This window comes from Vombatus ursinus, unplaced genomic scaffold (genome assembly GCF_900497805.2).
Source record: "Vombatus ursinus unplaced genomic scaffold, bare-nosed wombat genome assembly UNPS02014863.1, whole genome shotgun sequence".
NCBI lineage: Eukaryota > Metazoa > Chordata > Mammalia > Diprotodontia > Vombatidae > Vombatus > Vombatus ursinus.
The window spans coordinates 40,524,300-40,542,586 of NW_020954641.1; the positions used below are offsets into that span (position 1 = coordinate 40,524,300).

An 18,287-nucleotide genomic window follows, 5' to 3' on the forward strand; every position below is an offset into this window, starting at 1 on the left:
GGAGTTAATGAACCCCAAAGAACAAGGGGGTGGGAACAAAAATGGAGAGTGAGGGAGCTCCTGCTCTCTTTTTAGGTGTCCTGCAGATGGCGATCTTTTCTAGCATTTGGCAGCTTAAACTACTAGGCTCTCTAGCTGCCTGGATCACGTTCACTTCAGCCTTGAGGGTGAAAACAGTGTTTATTTCTGGTTAAAAATGACTATTTTTTAATGGGCTTCATTCTTTATTTCTTTTGTCCTCTCCCAGGGCTTGAAAGCAGCGTAAAGTGACATACAGAATCCATTCCAAATGAGCAGCCAAGAGGAGACACAGCAGCTCCCAGATGTTGATGTTTTGTTTTTTTTGACATAAATCTTCACGTTCATATGGGAGTTTTTATTGATTCATGTTCCCATCTGCTGAATTTTGTTTTATTTATTTAATATGGCTTTTTGGGGAAATCTTGCTATGAAGCTCTGGAAAAGAATAAACACTGGAAACCACTGGTCTTTTTCCACCAAATTGCTGCCTCAGCCCCTTAGTTGGGAGGCTGGGAATTCAGCAGCAGCCCATGTCCCCTCCTGCTGTGTGGGGCTGAGGCTCCTCCATGAATTGGCAAGCACAGGTCCCTGTTCCAGGGGAGAAGCCGTTCTGCATCATCAGCATGATGGGAAGGGAGGTGCTTCCCTGAGCTGGGTCAATGTGTAAACATGGATGTTCAACTTTGGGTGCCTGCCTGGATTGTTCTGCAGACTGAATGACATGCCATTTTTCCTGAAGAGGTGTGTTTGAGTTGGGGGTGGGGGGTGGGGGAAAAGGGAAAAGAAAGAAGAGGAAGAGAGAGAGAAGAAAGATGAAGGAGGAAAGTAGAGAGGAAAGGAAAACCTGCCTAACTATTGGCTGGTTAGTACAGTTTAATTCCTTAATCTTCTGTGCTTCAACCTTCTACTTCTGGGTTTGCTACCGACTCACTTCATAACTGCACCTCAGTTTCTCCATTTATAAAATGGGAGGGCTCAACTAGATGGCCACTCAAGTATCTTCCAAATCTGGCCAACTCTGATCTTCTGTAGATACATCCATTCTAGGGCATTTACTTGGCAGAAAGGTGATACCCAGTGTGCTATGAGAGCAGAGGAATACTTGTATAAGAACAGCTTAGCAACTGAGAGGCAATGTAGCACACTGGATAAAGATCCTGCTATGCAATTGGGAATGAACAAAGTTCAAGTCCAACCTCAGATACATACTGGCTGGGTAACCATGGATAAGTCACTTAAGGTCTCAGTGCCCCAGGCCAAAGGTATCAAACAGGAGACCTGAGGGCCACATTGCATCCCATACTACTCCTTAGTGAAGTTGGAACCAGATTAAAATGTAACTTGGTAATATTTAGCAAAATAAATTAAAATACAATAGAACATAGATAATGTTAATATATGGTTTTCATCAATATGCAGCTCACTGAGATCCTTATGTATGGTTTAGTAGCACTCCCCTTCATTTCTATTTGAGATTGACACCACTGCCCCAGCTAAACTCTCTAAAACTATAAATGCCAGATGAATAGTTAATCGTCATTTGGGGAGGGGGAGTTTCCAGCCAAGAGTCCCTTTTACTGTTGAAATTGAAGGTCTAGACTTACCCCAAGAAAGAATAACAGTAAACTCAGGTTGTTATATAATCAATAAGTTGGTCCTTGAAAGGAAAAAAGATGAATTTTATGAATGTAAGGGGCTCAGAGAGAGGGCACCACATCATCCACGTTAGCTGTTGATATGTGCGACTAGGTCTCCCTTGCTCAGTCACTTCAGTGGGAGGTCCCAGAGTGAGAAAGATGCTCTGTGGCCACTTAATACTTATTTTCAGTTAGGTAGCAGCATTCTGCTCAGAATATCTACTGAGCAGATCTCCTATATGTAATCCCACCCCAATGCTCCACCTAGTCTTCAAGCACAATCCAATTTTACCTTTCCTATTATATTCTGCTGTCCCCACCCCACCCCACACTTTAAGTACACTCTGTCTATAGGAGCTCCCAAAGTTGGAGCCCCGTCCAAGCCCCTAGGCCGAGTTGGGAAGCATAGATTCCCAGGAAAACCTTTGTTGATTGTCCTTCGGACCACTTTGCCCTCACAACAACTTGAATAAATCTCCATCTTTCTTGATGAGCTCAATATTTTCACACATGATTAGTACTCTCATATAGCTGTTTTAAATCCATTTGATGAATTGAGTGGTCTTCAAGGTATTTGTGAGGGGAAAAATTATTTATTCCAATGAAGAGGCAAGAACAGTGAGGCCCAGAAACGAAGGAAGACTTTTCATATAATTAGATAATGATTGAATTGAAAAAAGAACTCTGGTCTCTCTTCTAAATCCCAGTTCAGGGCTCTCTCCATTAGATTGCCTTGTCTAATGGATTGTGAGTGTGTGTTTGGTTGAGAGCACTGTGTGGGTAGGAAAATTGAATTAGAGTTAGTGGAGGCAACAAGTGTGGGGCAGAGAGTGCAGGTTTGGGAATCTGAGCATATGCCCAACTGAGAAGGAGGGTGAGAGGAAACTGAATTTGGCCAAAGCTTCTTGATAAACTGCAGGAGGTCAAGGTGGAAGAGAGGAAGACAGCAACGTGAGGATCATATTTATGTAGAGATAGAAGAGAAGAATGAAATTCCTGGCCATTTCTTTGTGCTACCAGAACAAATGGTCAATTTAATAAGTACATTTTAAAATTCGGTTAATCATCCATTGTTAATGATGCTCAGGAGATGTTATTAGTTCCATGTGATGTAGATGTACTTTAAATGTAATAAAGACACGATAGACATCTGTCCAGAATGATGGAATTGAGGTGGAGATCATTTTCATGACATAAATTGGCATGAAAAAGGGCCAAAAATTAAAAAAATTAATGCAAACAAGTCATAAAGGTTCGTTTCTAGCCACACTCTTCAAGCCAAGGAGGTGCCAGTGTGGATAAAAGTCCACACCTGCTCCATGATCAGTCCCATTGGTACAAAATCAAATTCTAAGGAAATTATAGACTCATACAATATTATTACTAGAAGTAGGGAAAGGGGGTAAAAAGAGAAGTTGGCATGCTGAAAACTTCTCCAATGCCATTATCTTTCCTGATCTCGAGACTAAGTATATATATATGTATATATATATATATATATTGTTATATATGACATATAAGACTCAGTGGTACAGGGGGTAGAACACCAACTCTGGAATCAAAGGTCTTTGCTGTAATCCCACCTCTGATACTTCCTACTTGTGTGACCTGAAAAAGTCCCTGAGTCCTACTTTCCTTATTTTTAAGATGAAGGGTTCCCCAAGATGGCTTCAAAGGTCCCTCACATACCTCCTAGATCTATAATCCTATGATTAAGTTCATAATAAAAAAATAAAATAATAAAACAAATTAAGCTTTCAGATAGCCAACAATATTTATTAATACCCACACTTGTCACTTATAGGGGGGTCTCTGAAGTGAAGACATAATTTCTGCTTTCTGAAAAATTGAAAGGGGATGTGATCTCAGCCACAGAGTGGTATCCAAAGTTCAAGACTAATGGTCCAGATTTACCCTTCTCCCCAGTCTTGTGCCTGTCTGTTTTTGCCTCTGTTCCTGAGAGCTAATGATACAAGAAAAGTATAAGGCACAGTCCTTGTCATTAGTAGGTTTATAACTTCACTGAGGAATCAAGAATCAGATGTGAAACAGTTAAATAACAATATGACATAGCCTCTGATTAGGGGCCAGAATGAACAGTGCAGACAGTAAGTGCTGCAGGAATTTAAAGGAGGGAAGCTGCATCAATGAGTACCTGAGCAGTGGGAGAAGGTTTCAGGGAGGAGGTTGGGACTTGAGCTGAACCTTGAAGGATGAGAAAGACCTGGGGAGCTGAAGAATTGTGGAGATCAATTACAGAAACACACTCAAGCAGGTTCAATTCCTTTGACAAAGACCAGAGAAAGGCCAGTTCTAAACCTTACATTTGTAGAAGTAAATGTCATGATGCATCTGCCATCATTATAATGAAGAATCTCAGATCAGGAAAGAAGTTGTCTGAAGGGTCTGGTTTGCCTTGAGAAGAAAATTGGTTGTCTTCCAGAGGAACACTAACTCTTCATCAACCCACAGACCAGTGGACAGACAAGTTGGCTTAAAAAAAAAACAAAAACAAAAAATCTTAAGCAGGTACTAGCAGCTCCTTACCCCTGATTAAAGCCAGGGTATTTAAAAAACCAACCCTGATGGGTGCCACTGGGGGCCAGTGACAGGCCCACAACATAGGTAGAAAAGAAGGAATAAAAGAAGAGGGGGAAAGAGAGAAGAAAAAGAAGAGTTGCCTTTGTCGACTAGTGGTATAACATCACCAACAGATGCCTCAGAGGCTTCTCAGCAAAAGTTGCCAACTCTGGGGTTGATTAGCTCTGATGGGGACAGTAGGGCCTCTGTTTTGACTGACAGGTACAAGGAAATCCTCAGTACTTTAGACCCTTTTTTGGCTTGAGACCAACATGGGACAAGGACTTGTACTTTTCTATGTGATGTCTTAAATTGTGTTTCTTGGACTGTGTCTACGTGGCATTAAAATAACCAGTCAATCTGGTGAAAGAATTCAATAGAGCTGGAATTTTTTCTTTTCTTTTTTTATATTGTATAAATTCTACAACTACCTTGTTTAATAGAGTTTAGGGTCAGAAGGGACCTGAGAGATCATATTTTCCAACCATCTCATTTTATAGGTGAAGAAACTGAGGTCCAGAGGTTATGTGATTTAGTCAAACCACACAGCTAGTAAGTTTCTGAGCTGGGATTTAAATCTGGGTCCTCTAACTATAGATTGTAAACTCCTTGAGAGCAGACAGAATTTGTGTCTTGTTTCCTGCTATCTCTCTGTCATCATGAAGATGTAGCAAAAAATTTTGGTTGGATGTAAAGTGGGGTATGAAATCACTGAAGAAGGTGTGATGTCCCTAGATGTATAATAATAGTAGCTCATGATTACTTATCAATTGTTCGATCAATTGGAGAAAGAAATGGCAAATCACAAGTGTCTATCAGAAATGGCAAATCCAAGTATCCTTTCCAAGAAGACCCCTTGAACGGTATTGTGCTTTGGTCCATGGGGTCACAAACAACTGGACATGACAACAGCACTCAATCAACAAATGTTTAAGTACCTTCTAAATGTCAGGTATTTTTCTAGGCCCTGGGGATACAAGGAAAAATAACCCTAACTACCCTCAAGAAGCTTAAGGGTTCATAAATTGCTTCATTTACAACAATCCTGTATAGATAATGCAAGTAGTATTAATCCCACTTTACAGATAAGGACACCGACTTAGCCATACTCACACAGTTAGCAAGTATCAGAGGAAGGACACCAATCCAAGTCTGCTGACTTGGTACAGTAGTACCCTTTCCACTGAACAACACTGCCTCCCTTAAGTAGAGAAGAGAATAAAGACCTATCTAACCTGAAGGATTTAGACATCCATCTGTATGCATCAGGGAGCTGGACAGGGTGGTCTCCAGAGGCTCCTTTTAGCTCTGGGAGTCTATGATCTATATTGTGGCAACAGAAAGTCAGTAGAGTGACTGTATACCACAAGTGAATAAATGTACATTTCTTTTCCTACTTCTCCTAGTTCCCCAATGTTAAATTAGCTTTGTGTCAACATCAGCAGTAGGGTTGGGATGAATTATTGAAGTGATCCTCAGTTCCTCATGCCATATGGAGTAGAGGATGTGTGTGTGTGTGTGTGTGTGTGTGTGTGTGTGTGTGTGTGATTTGTTGGGCCAGTAGCAGCCAGTCAATTTTTTCAGTTTACTGTTAATATGAAATCTGTCTGTCAGGACTGAGCATACACACGGTGGTGCCCTGATCTGAAGATACTCATAACCCTTAGTTTTTATAAAGGGAGTAAGCCAAGCATGCTTACCAAGGACTTTAAAATGTGGTTGCCCAAGGTAATGGTAATTCATTCAGATTACTCACATGTTGTTAGAGAACTTTTCAAGAAAACAAGATCACAGTGACCCTTGGTTGTATCTTAAACTCCATTTGGTACCTTCCTAATATATATACACAAATAACCCATGTTCGTTAAATTTCTATGCACATTTTCACACATACCCACAAATACACACACATGAATTAAATTTCATCAGAACTTGTCTTCTCATTCATTCACTCATTTACTCAACAATCATTTATCAAATATTTACTATATAATACAGGGCATTATGCTAAGTACTGAGAAGGATAGAAAAATGAATAAAATATGTTTCCTGCCCTCTGGTAGTTTTCACTCTATTAGTTTACATATAACTAATACAAGATAATAGGGCAGCTAGGAGATGAAGTAGAGTGTTTATTGTACATTACTTCACTTCCCCCTTAATCACTCTTATCATCCAGACTAGCTGACTTACTTGTTATTCCCTGAAATGGACATTCCAGTCCCATCACAACGCCTTTGCAAAGGTGTCTATAATTCACTCTCTCCTCACTTCTGACTCTTAAAATGCTTAACTTCTTTCAAGGAAGCGTGGTTCCACCCCTTTTGTTTGTTGTTTGCTGTTGTTCAGTCAGGTCCGACCTTTGGGGTTTTCTTGGCAAAGATATTGGAGTGGCTCACCGCTTCCTTCTCCAGCTCACTTTGCAGATGAGGAAACTGAATCAAACAGGGTGAAGTGACTAGCCCAGGGTCACACAGTTAGTCAGTGTTTGAGGCTTGATTTGAATTCAGGTCTTCCTGACTTCAAACCCATATTCTATCAACTATGCCACCTAACTGCCCTATTTACCTCCTATAGGAGACCTAGTCCTATCTACTTAGTTGCTAGTGCATCCTCCCCCCCCCACATTACTTTACATTTAGAATCATAGATTTAGAGCTAGAGGGACCTTATAGGTCACCTAGTCTGACCATTTCAATTTAAAGGTCTCATAAATAGTATATTGGAGAAATGGTATTCAAACTAAGGCCCTTTGACTTGAGATTCAGTTTTCTTCCCATTGCACAATAATATTTGGATGCTTACTTAGATACATTTTACAATTGCAAATGCAAATTGCATGTGTATGTATTGTTTTCCCTCTCTCATAATATACACTCTTTGATGATGAGAATTTTTTTTTATCTTTATATTTTCAGTGCCTAGCACAGTGTCTGTGGAATATCAGATGCTCATTAGATGCTTTCTGAATGAGTGTCGAATGAATAAACGTAATCACGAAAGACATAAATGAGACAGAAGGAAAGCTGGGGCTGAGGGATAGAATATTTGTTAAAAGCAGAAGGTACAGAAGAAAGTAAGAATGAGAAAAGAATGGGTTACGAATGGGGAAGACAGATTTCTAACTCTCTAGACATGAATAGAAGCCAACTGAGAGGGAATTGAGGGTATGAAGGGGTAGACTGAGGATAGAAAGGGAGAAAATAAATTAAAGGGTTCGAGAATGTGGAGAGGCAAGGAAGATAATCTTACCATTCCTGGGCCATTCTAGGTCAGGCTTGGTGGGATCAATAAGAGTGTAGGAGAGAACTTTATATACTCCTGAGGAAGAAATGGATTCCCTCCCCCTCACCCCACCTCACACAAACTACTTGGAAGAAATCCCTGGGGAAATAGCCTTGGATCCTTCCCCAAGATAGCTATTCAGAGAGGAAAGGGCTTAGACAGGGGTGAGCAGGGTCTAGGGCAGGGGACTGAAGCTAGGCCAGGTCCCCTGCTAGGGGAGGGACCACATTAAAGTCTCGTTTCCAACAACACAAAGAAAAACAATTTGAAACTTAATCATCTCCCAGAATTATGATCCCTTCTCACAGCAGGGCACACATTAGCAGAGCTGAGAAATGATAATTCAGCAGCCCCCAGCCCAGCAGGGAGGGAGAGAGGGAGGGAAAGTGAAAGGAGCAGGAAAAAGACATGCAGAGCTCTGAGAGAAACATGTATGTGTGTGTATATGTGGGGGGGTGTTGAGGAGGGGGAGCAGCAAGACTGCCATTGTCAGTCCCCTTCCCCACCAAACCCCAAGGGTCTAGAGAATAGGGGGATATTGGCCCTGGGGCTCTAGACCCAGTAAACTATGGATTAGGAACAGGAAATAGCCAGCAAGGGAATAGCTTTGAGAAGAGGAAAAAAGCCGAGAGGTGGCTGTCACAGGTTTGATCTAAACACTAAGTGATTCAGATCAGCAGAGCCAGCATCTGCAGGGGAGACTTCCAGGTATCGAGACCCCGATCACCCAACCAAGGAGGCCTCCTGGTCAGTGGTGTCATAGAGCGAAAGCGATGACGTCATGAAGCCCAGGGACTCCAGCAGCTTTAGTAGAAGAACCCGAGTCCATTCTCTCCCCGAGATGTGGGAGACAGCAAACTCCAAGGTCTCTGCCTTCCTGCTCCTAAAGCTGTTCACTTTTTCTTTCCACTTCCTAAGTATTCTGTGCTTCTTCCGCAGCTCGGCAACCTGTCTGAGAGCTGAGCTGCTGGACAGCTCCTCTTTCAGGGCCTCATTTCCAGGAATATAATTTTGTTGACCAGGCTAGCCTCCGTGCCGGGATGTCTGTGGATAGTTTACTCTCTGGACAATGAGACCTGATCTACAAAGAGAAAGTCAAAAAGGGTGTAATGGGAGATGAGGTTAAGATTCCCGTAAATAGGAGAGGTGACTGCTGGAGGAAGGGAGGAGGATGCTGGAGCTGGGATGTGGTCAGGGAACCCAAGAAGGACCTGGCTGAGATTCTGAGCCTAGAGCCCTCGGGGCATCAGAGCCAGACACATTCCTTCCCTTTGACATCGCCTTGTCTAACCCCCCCCCGCCCCCCCAAGCCTGGCACAATGGCGCCTTCAGCCCCCAGAGATCAATGGGCTATTGAATGCAGCACGCCACGGGGTCACAGCAGGCTCTCTTTCCCTGGGGCTCCCTATCCTCCTCCCTCCACATGTCCCCTCTGCAGCCCTGGGGAGGCAAGGTTAGGGCGGTCATTGGGAGTTCCAAGTAGCTGGAACCTTTCATTTCCCCTCCTCTTCCATCCTTTTCCCCTCTCCCTTCCGTAGAGTTCGGCTCTAGCTTCTTCCAGAACAGTCGATCCCAGCCTCTTGCTTCAAAGTCGCAGTGTTAAGGGAATCCTCGGGGGCGGAGTTGGTTAGGATTCGGGGGACAGGAAATGGAGTCATTGTAGGGGAAAATGCTTGACAACTTTCCCTTCCGTGTTCCCTACAGGAACTGTTAAATAGGTGAGTGTGAGGGAGGCCACCAAACACTGAGATTGGGGGGGGGGGACAGGGAGGAAGAGGTCAGAGTTACATTTTCCCCAGACCTCCCTTCTCCTGTCAGGTGGCCAGCAAAGAGAGAGTATGAGGTGAGAGAAGCTCTGAAGCGATTCCCCATAAAGCCACACTCTCAATCTTGTGTTTTCTCCACTCGTCGTTAAAAAAAAAAAAAAAATCAGGGCCGAGATTCTGTCTGGATAGGGAAAGGATACCAAGTCTACCTCCTTCCCCCACTGCCCAAAGCTCCAGTGCCCTCCTGGGCTGCCCCTGAGGCTAGATTTCTGCTCCCCCTTCTTGTCCCAGCTCCCCCTTCCCCTACTTCGCAGCCTACCCAGTTTCCATGGAAACAGGGCTGGGAAGGCTCTGCCAGGAGACAGGCCTCCACACTTGCAGGGAGGGGACAAGAGAGAAGGGGGGTGGTGCAGGAGGTGAATTTTCCACCATTCTTGGGGGGAAGGGAATGGATGGAGAGGGTATATAATGACGTTTTTACAGATCACTGGTGGGGAGAGTGGAGGTGAAAGAATGGGAGGGGCTGCAGAAATGTGGTTGAAGGAGAGCTGGCAGTAAAGAGGGGATATTTAGTGATTTTCCAACTCACTGGGATTGTAGCTAATTAGGGGGGACTTAAGGTATAAATAAGGGAGAAAATATATATGGAACCCAAGAAACATTTCTTACCCCATCAAGCCCCCTTATATTATTAGCTCCCTTCCCCCAGGTATATTTGAGAGGTAAGAGGTAGAACTCCCAGGAATTTGAGTATCCTAGGTTTGGGAAATTGTAGAGAAGGAACTGACGGTTAAATTTGGGGGGTTTAAATGGATTGCTCAATAGATTCACCAAAGTAACCCCCTTAAACAGAGCTTGGAAGTAATCTCCTGGGAAGAGGGCAGAGGTCCCAGGAACCAGCTTGGGACACATTTTACCAATCCACATAACTTATTGAGGAATTTGGAGGATCAAGAGACAGGAGAAGAGAGTGTACCATAGGAGATGGAAGCTGGGTGTTCCTTTCTTCATTTTTCAATCAGGAGCCTCTCTGTGGGTGGAACTGGGGGAGGAGAGTTGAGATTGTCAGCTTGGGGCCAAGGTAATGGGAAGGGGAGGATATTGAAAGGTAGAAGAAATGCATGAGGTAAGGAAAGGGGGAGACTGCCTGAGTGAGCCTGGGAAGCTCATTCCAGTTCTCCCAAGAAGGAAAAACTGACCCCTTGGTATGGATGACAGAAACAAGGGCAATGAGGCCTTTTAATTGAGGAAATTGGGCGACAGACTCAGTCTCTTGGGAATGTTAGCCCCGGGCTAAGGGAGTGGGCAATGAAGCTCCTGGAAAAAGAGGGTGCTGACACTGGGGGAGGGGACAGTAGGGTATCCCTAGAGGAAGAATGGAAGAAGCAAAGGAAGTCCCTAAGGATCACAGAATCTCCCTGGGCTGAGAGCACTCTCCCTCCCTTTCATTCTCCCTCCCTACACAACCTCTAGCATAGCCATGGCGTTTGCTTATTTTGGTTATTTTTTGATCAGATATTTTGGCACTGTGCACACTGCCTCCTGTTGCCATGGCAGCCGTGACAGGGGCTGAGGCACCGTGAGAAAAATACCAAAATTAATGAGTGAGTGAAAGTGCAGCCGAGAGAAAAACAAGGTTAAAAAAAGAGTTAAAACAGTAATGAAAACAGGCTTCCCAGCTCCGCAGCAAAGCAGCTGCTACGGCCTCCCTGGAGCAGCAGCCCCCACCCTGGGCTCCCTGGCATCTCCTGGCCCTGCACCACAGTACATACGTCTTACAGAAACCCAGCTACGGGTGGAGGTAACAACAGCCTCTTAGCTAAAATCTCAGGTACAAGAGTAGCATTAACTACAATTCCTGCTAACAGCATGTGTCCCAGGTACCAGGATCCCAAACAACAGCTTTTCAACTCCTAGGCAACAACATCCCAGCTACAATGGAAGAATACTGTATCCCATCTACAATTCCAAGAAACAATATTCTAACTATCCAAATACACCACTTTCAGATACAATACCAGGTGGCAGTATTCCAGCCATAAATCAAGGAGCAGTTGTACCTAAAGATACAAAACACAGGTGTTAGCCACAGTCTTAGGCACAGGAGCATCCCAGCTACAATCCAACCCCTCCCCTACACTCACACCCCCACCCTCACCCCAACCCCCAGCATTCTTTGTATAGCCCTAGGCAAAAAAAAGATTCTAGCTACAATCCCAGATACTATCAATTTCAGGACCTAGGGTAACACTCTGTCTTGCTAAAGCAACCCTTTCCCAGCTGCTGTACTCGTTAGCCAGTTTCCCCTCCCAGCTTGATGTGAAGCCAGGATCTGGTCTTCTGTCTCCTCAGATGCCACTTCCCTCCTCCTCCAAAATCCTGGCCCCTTTCCTCAGTTTATGTCTTTTCCACCTGCCCATTCCCCTAAGGGAGCCCAGATCTCACCCATCCCCCTTGGGTACCCCTTTGCTTTTGGGTTTTGCTTCCTCCCCAAGTTTTCAAGAAAAGATCCTTTGAAAGTAGGTGTTGGGGACAGAGAGATGGAGTGGGTAGGAATTGGAGCTGGTCTGGCCCGGTTCTGCTTCTTCCACTCAGTGGAAGATTTGGGTTTAATTGTGGAGGAGCAGGGACTGGAGGAGAACATCTGTGTGATTAGCATTTCCTGCCCAGCTCTGCGGCTGCTTCTCCTGTGGAGCCCTGAGTGAGCAGAAGAGAACAGAGGAGCCTTTGAATGGCTCACAGCAGACGGGAGCCGGGTTTGCTGCGTGTGGCTGGGGGGCGGGGGTTGGGAGGCTAGGGGATTTGGAGGACAGCTCTGCTTGCTAAAGATTATTTCCCAACTTCATTCTCTTCTTCCCTAATATTACTTTCTCTAACCCAAATCTCACTAGAAGGTGAGAGAGGTCTGAAAGTAGACAAGATGATAGCAGTAGGTAGGGCCTGACCCTTCATGCTACTTAAAGCAAACAGGGAAATCTAACAATATTTCCCCTCAAAAATGAACTCTTCTTTCTTAGGGGATGAAGACTGATCATTTAGGGATTGAGAGAGAAAAACTGGTCTAAAGGAGGCTGCCCACAAAGGATTTCTTTGGGCAAACATCCCAACAACAATTCAACTTCAGTGAGAACCCAGCTTCAAGGTAGAGGAAGGACAGAAGGAAAAGGAGGGGAAGATAGGACATAGTAATAGTGCTAGTGAAGTAGTGGGAGATAAGGATGGAGAGAGAAGAATGGGAATTGGAGGAGCAGAGAGACAGGATAAAAAGATAGAAAAGGGCAAGGAAACAGATAAAGGGTTAAGGAAAGAGAAGTGGACAGTTAGAAAGGACATTGAAGTAGTAGAATGAGGGACACAGAGAAAAGGAGTAAAGACATAAGGGTAGTGTGAAGACTACCTAATTTGGAGTCAAAGGACTTGAATATATCAAGGAGGTAGAAATAATGTAACAAGGATAGTCAGGGATAGACAAAGGGGCAGAGAGACAGGGATAAAGGATTTAGAACAGTAATAAGGGACAAGGGGACAAGGACAGAAAGATAAATAGTCAGGAAGGAAGGGACAGAGAGACAAGGGGAATGGGAATAGCACATTGTAGAGGAAGCCCTGAAGTGATTAAACAGTGGCCAATTCTATCACTGTCTCTCCTGGCTCTCTTTCTTATGCTTGTGTTGGGATCTATCATCCATCATCACTCTAACGTGGTGGGGTGAGGGTTGACAGACCCCTGAAATACAGGCTCCATCTTTGTATCAGGTGTCATTCCTGGGGATTGCCTGTACAACAAGATCTTCCCAGGCCCCTTTGCCCTGCCCTCCACACCTTTGAACATATCCCGTGGGATAGAAAGTAATGCAAAGTAAGGGAAAGAATAGAGTGACGGGGTGGCCCTCTCCCTGCCCTTAAATGAATCTCATTGCTCTATCTCCCCATCCCTCTAGATACCTCTGGATGTGTGTATCGCGTGTTTGTGTGGCTCAGCATCCTTTAGATGGCGCCAGAGAGCCAAAGTCGGAAGAGTAGGAGCGTGAGAACCCCTGCGTGTATGTGAGACACTGCGTGTGACACGGTGAATGTGTGACACCAGGCGTGTGTGTGGCTCTGTGTGAGTGAGGCACCGCGCGTGTGACACAGTGTTGTGTGTGCCATGCTATGTGGGACTGCATGGCCGCGTGTACTGTCTGTCTCTGGAAGCTCGTGTGTAACTATGCCCGCGTGGGCCCCCGCTCTACTGCCCATAGGGGCAGGTACTGGGGAACACTGGAATGCCCCTGGGGAAGTAGGAGTAGGGGTAGGGGTGGTGGAAACAAACCCGATTTGTGTTATCTCAGCCTCCCCACTGCAGCCTAATCTTCCACCCATAACCCTTAGAGCATCCTCTAGGGCTGCTCTGTACCTTCCTCGTTTTACCCCTCAGTTACTGCCCCACCCCCAAGGCCCAGTGCGGCCACTAAGTCTGACCACTGCGTCTTCTGGGGAGTGGAGCTTGTGGATGGGTAGAGGTTTGTGGAGGACATTCCTATGTCATCGAAAACCTGATGGCACCCATAGGAGGGAACTCCAGGGTCTTGGGGCAGAAGTCATTGGTTGGAAAACCAAGGAGGGTCCCAAGGGAAATGGCGCTATACATTGGTAGCACGCTTCCTCCTCCATCTTCATTTCTACATCCCTTGGGGTGACAGGTGCTGGACCCCGGTAAGAGTCACAGGGTGAGGGGGTGGTGGAGAACCTGGTGGCAATGGATAAAATCCAGGGGGCGGCGGGTCTGGGATCCAGTTTGTCCGGAGTCTAGGAATCTAATTCTCGGGGGATCGGGAGTCTCAGAGTTGAGGTGGGAATTGGTTGGGGCTTTTGGGGGTGCGAGTGTCGGGGTTTGAGGGGTGTTTGGGGTCCCCTCTGGGCGCATAGCTAGTCCTGGAGCTCCACCCCCCCACCCCACCCCACCCCTCGTGCGGGGTTGGGGGGGGAGGGAGTGAGGCGGGCAGGCCAGGAGGGAGGGAGGGAACGAGAGAAGGAGGGAGGGAGGGAGGGGGCGGGCCGGGCTGCGAGCTCCGCTCCGTTCGCTCCGCCGCCGCCGTTGCCGCCTCACACACTCCAGGAGCCGAAGCTCGGCGCGGACACGGAGCAGCCCGGGGCTGGTGCGCCTGGAGCCCGAGCCCAGTCCGCCGGAGCCGGAGCCCGAGCACGAGCCCCGCCTGGAGCCGGCTCATGGACAGCGGAGCCGGGAGCCGGCGCTGCCTCAAGGCGGGTAAGGAGCGGCGTAGCTCGGGCTCCGGACGCGTAGGCTGCGGGAACCGAGTGGAGACCGGACCCGAGCGGCCGGAGCGGCTATGGCCGGCGTTGCCCGGTGGGGGAGGGGAGTGGGTGAAGGATGGAACGGGGAGAGGATGGGTGAGGGTGAGGAGTGAGTCTGATCTGGGGGTTCGTGTCCCTGTTTCCCTCGCTGCCCCTGTCCAACCGAGATGTTAGGGTCCCCCGAGGAGGGTGCCCCCCGCTTCCCAAGGGACAAGGAAAGAGATTTGGTGGCGGGGGCCGCTCCCACCCTTTTCAGGCCCGCAGGAAGGGAGGTGCCCGGAGCGGGGGGCATTGGTGGGCGGGGGAGGGGGCTCCCCGGGAGCACCCTTGCTACCCGCCCTCCTCCGCTCCCGTAGTGTCCCACAGTCTTAGGGTGTGTGTGGTGTGTGTGTGAGTGTGTGTGTGTTAGAGGGTGGGGGCGAATCCGCTTTGCATCCTTCCATCTGGCCCGGCTGCCTGGACCAGTTCCCGCCTGGAGTCACGGCTCTGGGAGTGGGCAGGGGAATGGATGCAGAGCCTAGAAGCTGCGTCAAGGGGAAGGGTGGTTAAAGAGCTTGGGGGCAGGGGATGGAGAAGAGAGGCTCGGGGGTTGGGATGCGGTAAACGCATGATTTTTTTTGCGGGGTACGCATACTGCCGGCGTTTGGGCGGTGGGAGGGAGGTGGCTCTCTGAGGAAAGATCTACGGAGTGAAGCTCCCCCTCCACACACACCACCTCTGTAGTCCTCCCCCCCTCAATAACACTTGTTGTGCCTCCACTTCCCTGGAGCGCTTCTTAGTCCCCTCTCATCCCCCCAGATATCGAGATACAGAGATAGACCCCACATACATCGCAAGCTGATGCAAAGGCACCAGCATAAAAACATCTTCAGAGATACACGAAGACACATCAGGGTGAGCACACACCCCAGCACTCCATCTCACATACACCCTAACATACAGTGCTTCTCTCTCACACACCCTACAGGCACACACACTAACACAGTGTTCACTTACACCTACCTATCAGCACACACCCCAAGACACTGTCTCTGTCTTTCACACACAGTCTTCTTTTTTCCCAGGTGACTAAATTCAGATGAGGGAGGGCTACTTTGGCCAGCCCATCGGGGACCGCTTTCCTCTGATTTACCGTGTAGTCTCTCCTACTTGAATCACGACATTGTTATAAATGTTAGGCTTGCCAGAGCCCTTGCTGCTGCTACTCCTCAGCTCTCCGCTCAAGATTCAGACTGTTGTTTCTTCCCTGCACCCTCTCCTCAGTCCAGGGCTCTTCTCCATGCTCCAGGTTCCCTAACCTCTGTTCCTGATTTCCACCTCGCCTCTCTAGTAGTAGTCTCTGTTTACAATTTGAGTTCATCAGTCAGTAATTCTGATTATGGTATGGAAGGAGATGGAATATATGAATAAATCAGAAAGCATTTATTGACTACTTATTATGTGATAAGCACTGTGCTCCAAGCTGGGGGTACAAATACAAAAATTAAGGCAATCCTTGCCCTCAAAGAGTTTACATTCATTTAATGGGGGAAAGTCACATATAAAGGAGAATGGCCTGGAAGGAGTATTTGGTTTGAAAGTTACCTGGATAGTGAGTAGATTCATGGAGGAGTAGATTGATAATACTAGTTTAAGGAGACATAGCTATCATGGGTATCAGAGCTATCATTTGCCCCTTCCTCTAAATGTTCAGCAGAGTTCCTAGGCCATGCTCATCAAGCTGTGGTTGGGGCTAAAGCCTTAAGAGTGGCCCTCTCTGGGAATCTTGGGTACCTGGCACCTTGTTCTGGAAGGTGGCCCCAAGTGACTACATTACCCCATCTCTGCCAGGGAATGGGTGAAGTGAAGTTCTGTCACTGCATTAGCCCAAACACACCTGTGGCACCAGGGCACACCTGGATTTATGAACTGGGCTTTAAAAAGCCAGTGGTGTCACATAAAAGTCACGAAGAGTCCAGTTTAAGAAGACTTCAGAGCTCAAAGGATCGGTAATGCATCTACATATGACCATCGTTTTGAGGGATGCACATTTGAGCTCACAAAGAGACATGCAAAGTCATACTGGGTAATACATGGAACACACATTCCTCTCCTGGCTCACTTCTTTCCTGTTTTCCCAGACTCTCCTTTGCTTGACCTCCATTTTCACCCTATTCCCCTTTGGAATACGAGAAAAGGAAGGCTTTTTCCTCCTTGCATATCATGTAGGGATTTACCCTCCCCCAGTGAGAAGGTGAAGGTTGGAGACTTCTAACAGCCTCAGAATGGGGCTGGGCTAGGCCTAGAGAGGGAGGGGAATTGAGGCCTAGAGGCAAATTCGTCCCTTCCCCCACTTCCGGCTTGTTTTCTCTTTTCCTCCCCTTACCCTCCATTCCTTGGGATAAATTGCCAATGAATGACACACCCACCCCCATACACCTCTTGAGCTACTACTTTTGTGATTCCTGACCCTTCCCTCTCCATCCAACCACACCACCCCTACATTCCTTAGTTTTTGAGCTTCCTTTAGGTCTGCTCAGATGAAATCCTAGGTTAAAAACTGCATTCTTGGTTGGAGGGAGGGGAGGCAATTTCAGGGAGCTTCTGGGGATCTCAGGAAGGTAGTGTTCATATTGGGGGGTCGCATTGGAATTCTTACCATAAACTAGTCAGATAATTCTAGAGTCTTGGGTTCCCCAGCTAAGCCATAATCCCCTCTTATTGTTTACAGTCTTCTCCTGAGGCTCTCAGGAGGAGACATCGCCCCAGTCACTTTGGTTCCAGACAGAAAGCCCCTGCCACATTAGAAGCTCTACCCTTGTCCCCTGTTCCCCTATTCCTTTCCTTTCCCCTCCCTTATGCCTCTCACCTTCTCTGGAACTCATCTCCCCTGAGTTTGAAACTGTTTTGTTGCACAGGAGGAAGGCAGAACCATCATTGATGGGTAGGACATATGACAGTCATACAGAGTCCCCTGTTCCACTGACTCTTGGGGAATGCTAGATGTATGTTGTGGAAAGGCCCAGTTTGTCCATTCAGCGTAAAGGAGAGTTTCCAATACTAAGATAACTGGACAGCACAGAGAGGCATGTTGTGAAGAGGAACAGTTTCAGTGGGTCCTAAGTAGGTCCTGGAATAGAGTTTCCAGGAAAAGGGAAGCTAGCACTGTAGGATTATGGAAGGAATACTAGGAGTGCTAGGAGGTGATTGGTGAGGTGGTGTTTTGTGGGCTCTAAGACAGAAGCCCAGACCATTGTGCACTGGGAACCATTGGGTATGTCTGAAGTTCCTGGGCACACTGAGACTAAGACTGGAACTTGAGTGTGTGTCCAGAGGAGGGAAGATTGGCCTTACTGGAAATGCAAGTTAGATTGAGCTTGTGAGCTGGAAATAAAGGATTGTGAAAAATAATAGATGCTCCTGGAGAGAGGGGGCAACTATAAAGGGGGAGTGTGAGTCTGGTTCATGGAGAATGGCTCCTGTCTCCTGGGACCCTGGAATATGGGTCCAGATCCAGTACCCGTGGCAGGGAATTGGTAGTTGTCCTTTTGAAACAAATTTAAAGCTAAGGGACAAGGGGTGAGAGAGAAAGAAGTAAGGACTGGTCTCACACCTTTCTTCCTTTGAGAGGCCTTCACAAAATCACCTGGTGATTTGGTCATCCTCATTTCATGATCGCTTTTTTTTTTTTTTTTTTTTTTTTTTTTTTTTTTTTTTTTTTTTT

The 18,287-nt window shown here is 46.7% G+C and overlaps 1 protein-coding gene across 1 annotated transcript in view; it reads left to right on the forward strand.

Annotated features, from left to right (window-relative positions):
- Positions 1–14,495: 14,495 nt before the first annotated feature.
- PCDH1 (protocadherin 1) overlaps positions 14,496–18,287 on the forward strand; it is a 22,215-nt gene continuing 18,423 nt past the window's right edge. The window contains exon 1 of the mRNA XM_027841842.1: positions 14,496–14,537. Coding sequence (XP_027697643.1) covers positions 14,498–14,537 — 40 coding nt within the window. The 5' untranslated portion in view covers positions 14,496–14,497. The remainder of the gene's footprint in view (positions 14,538–18,287) is intronic.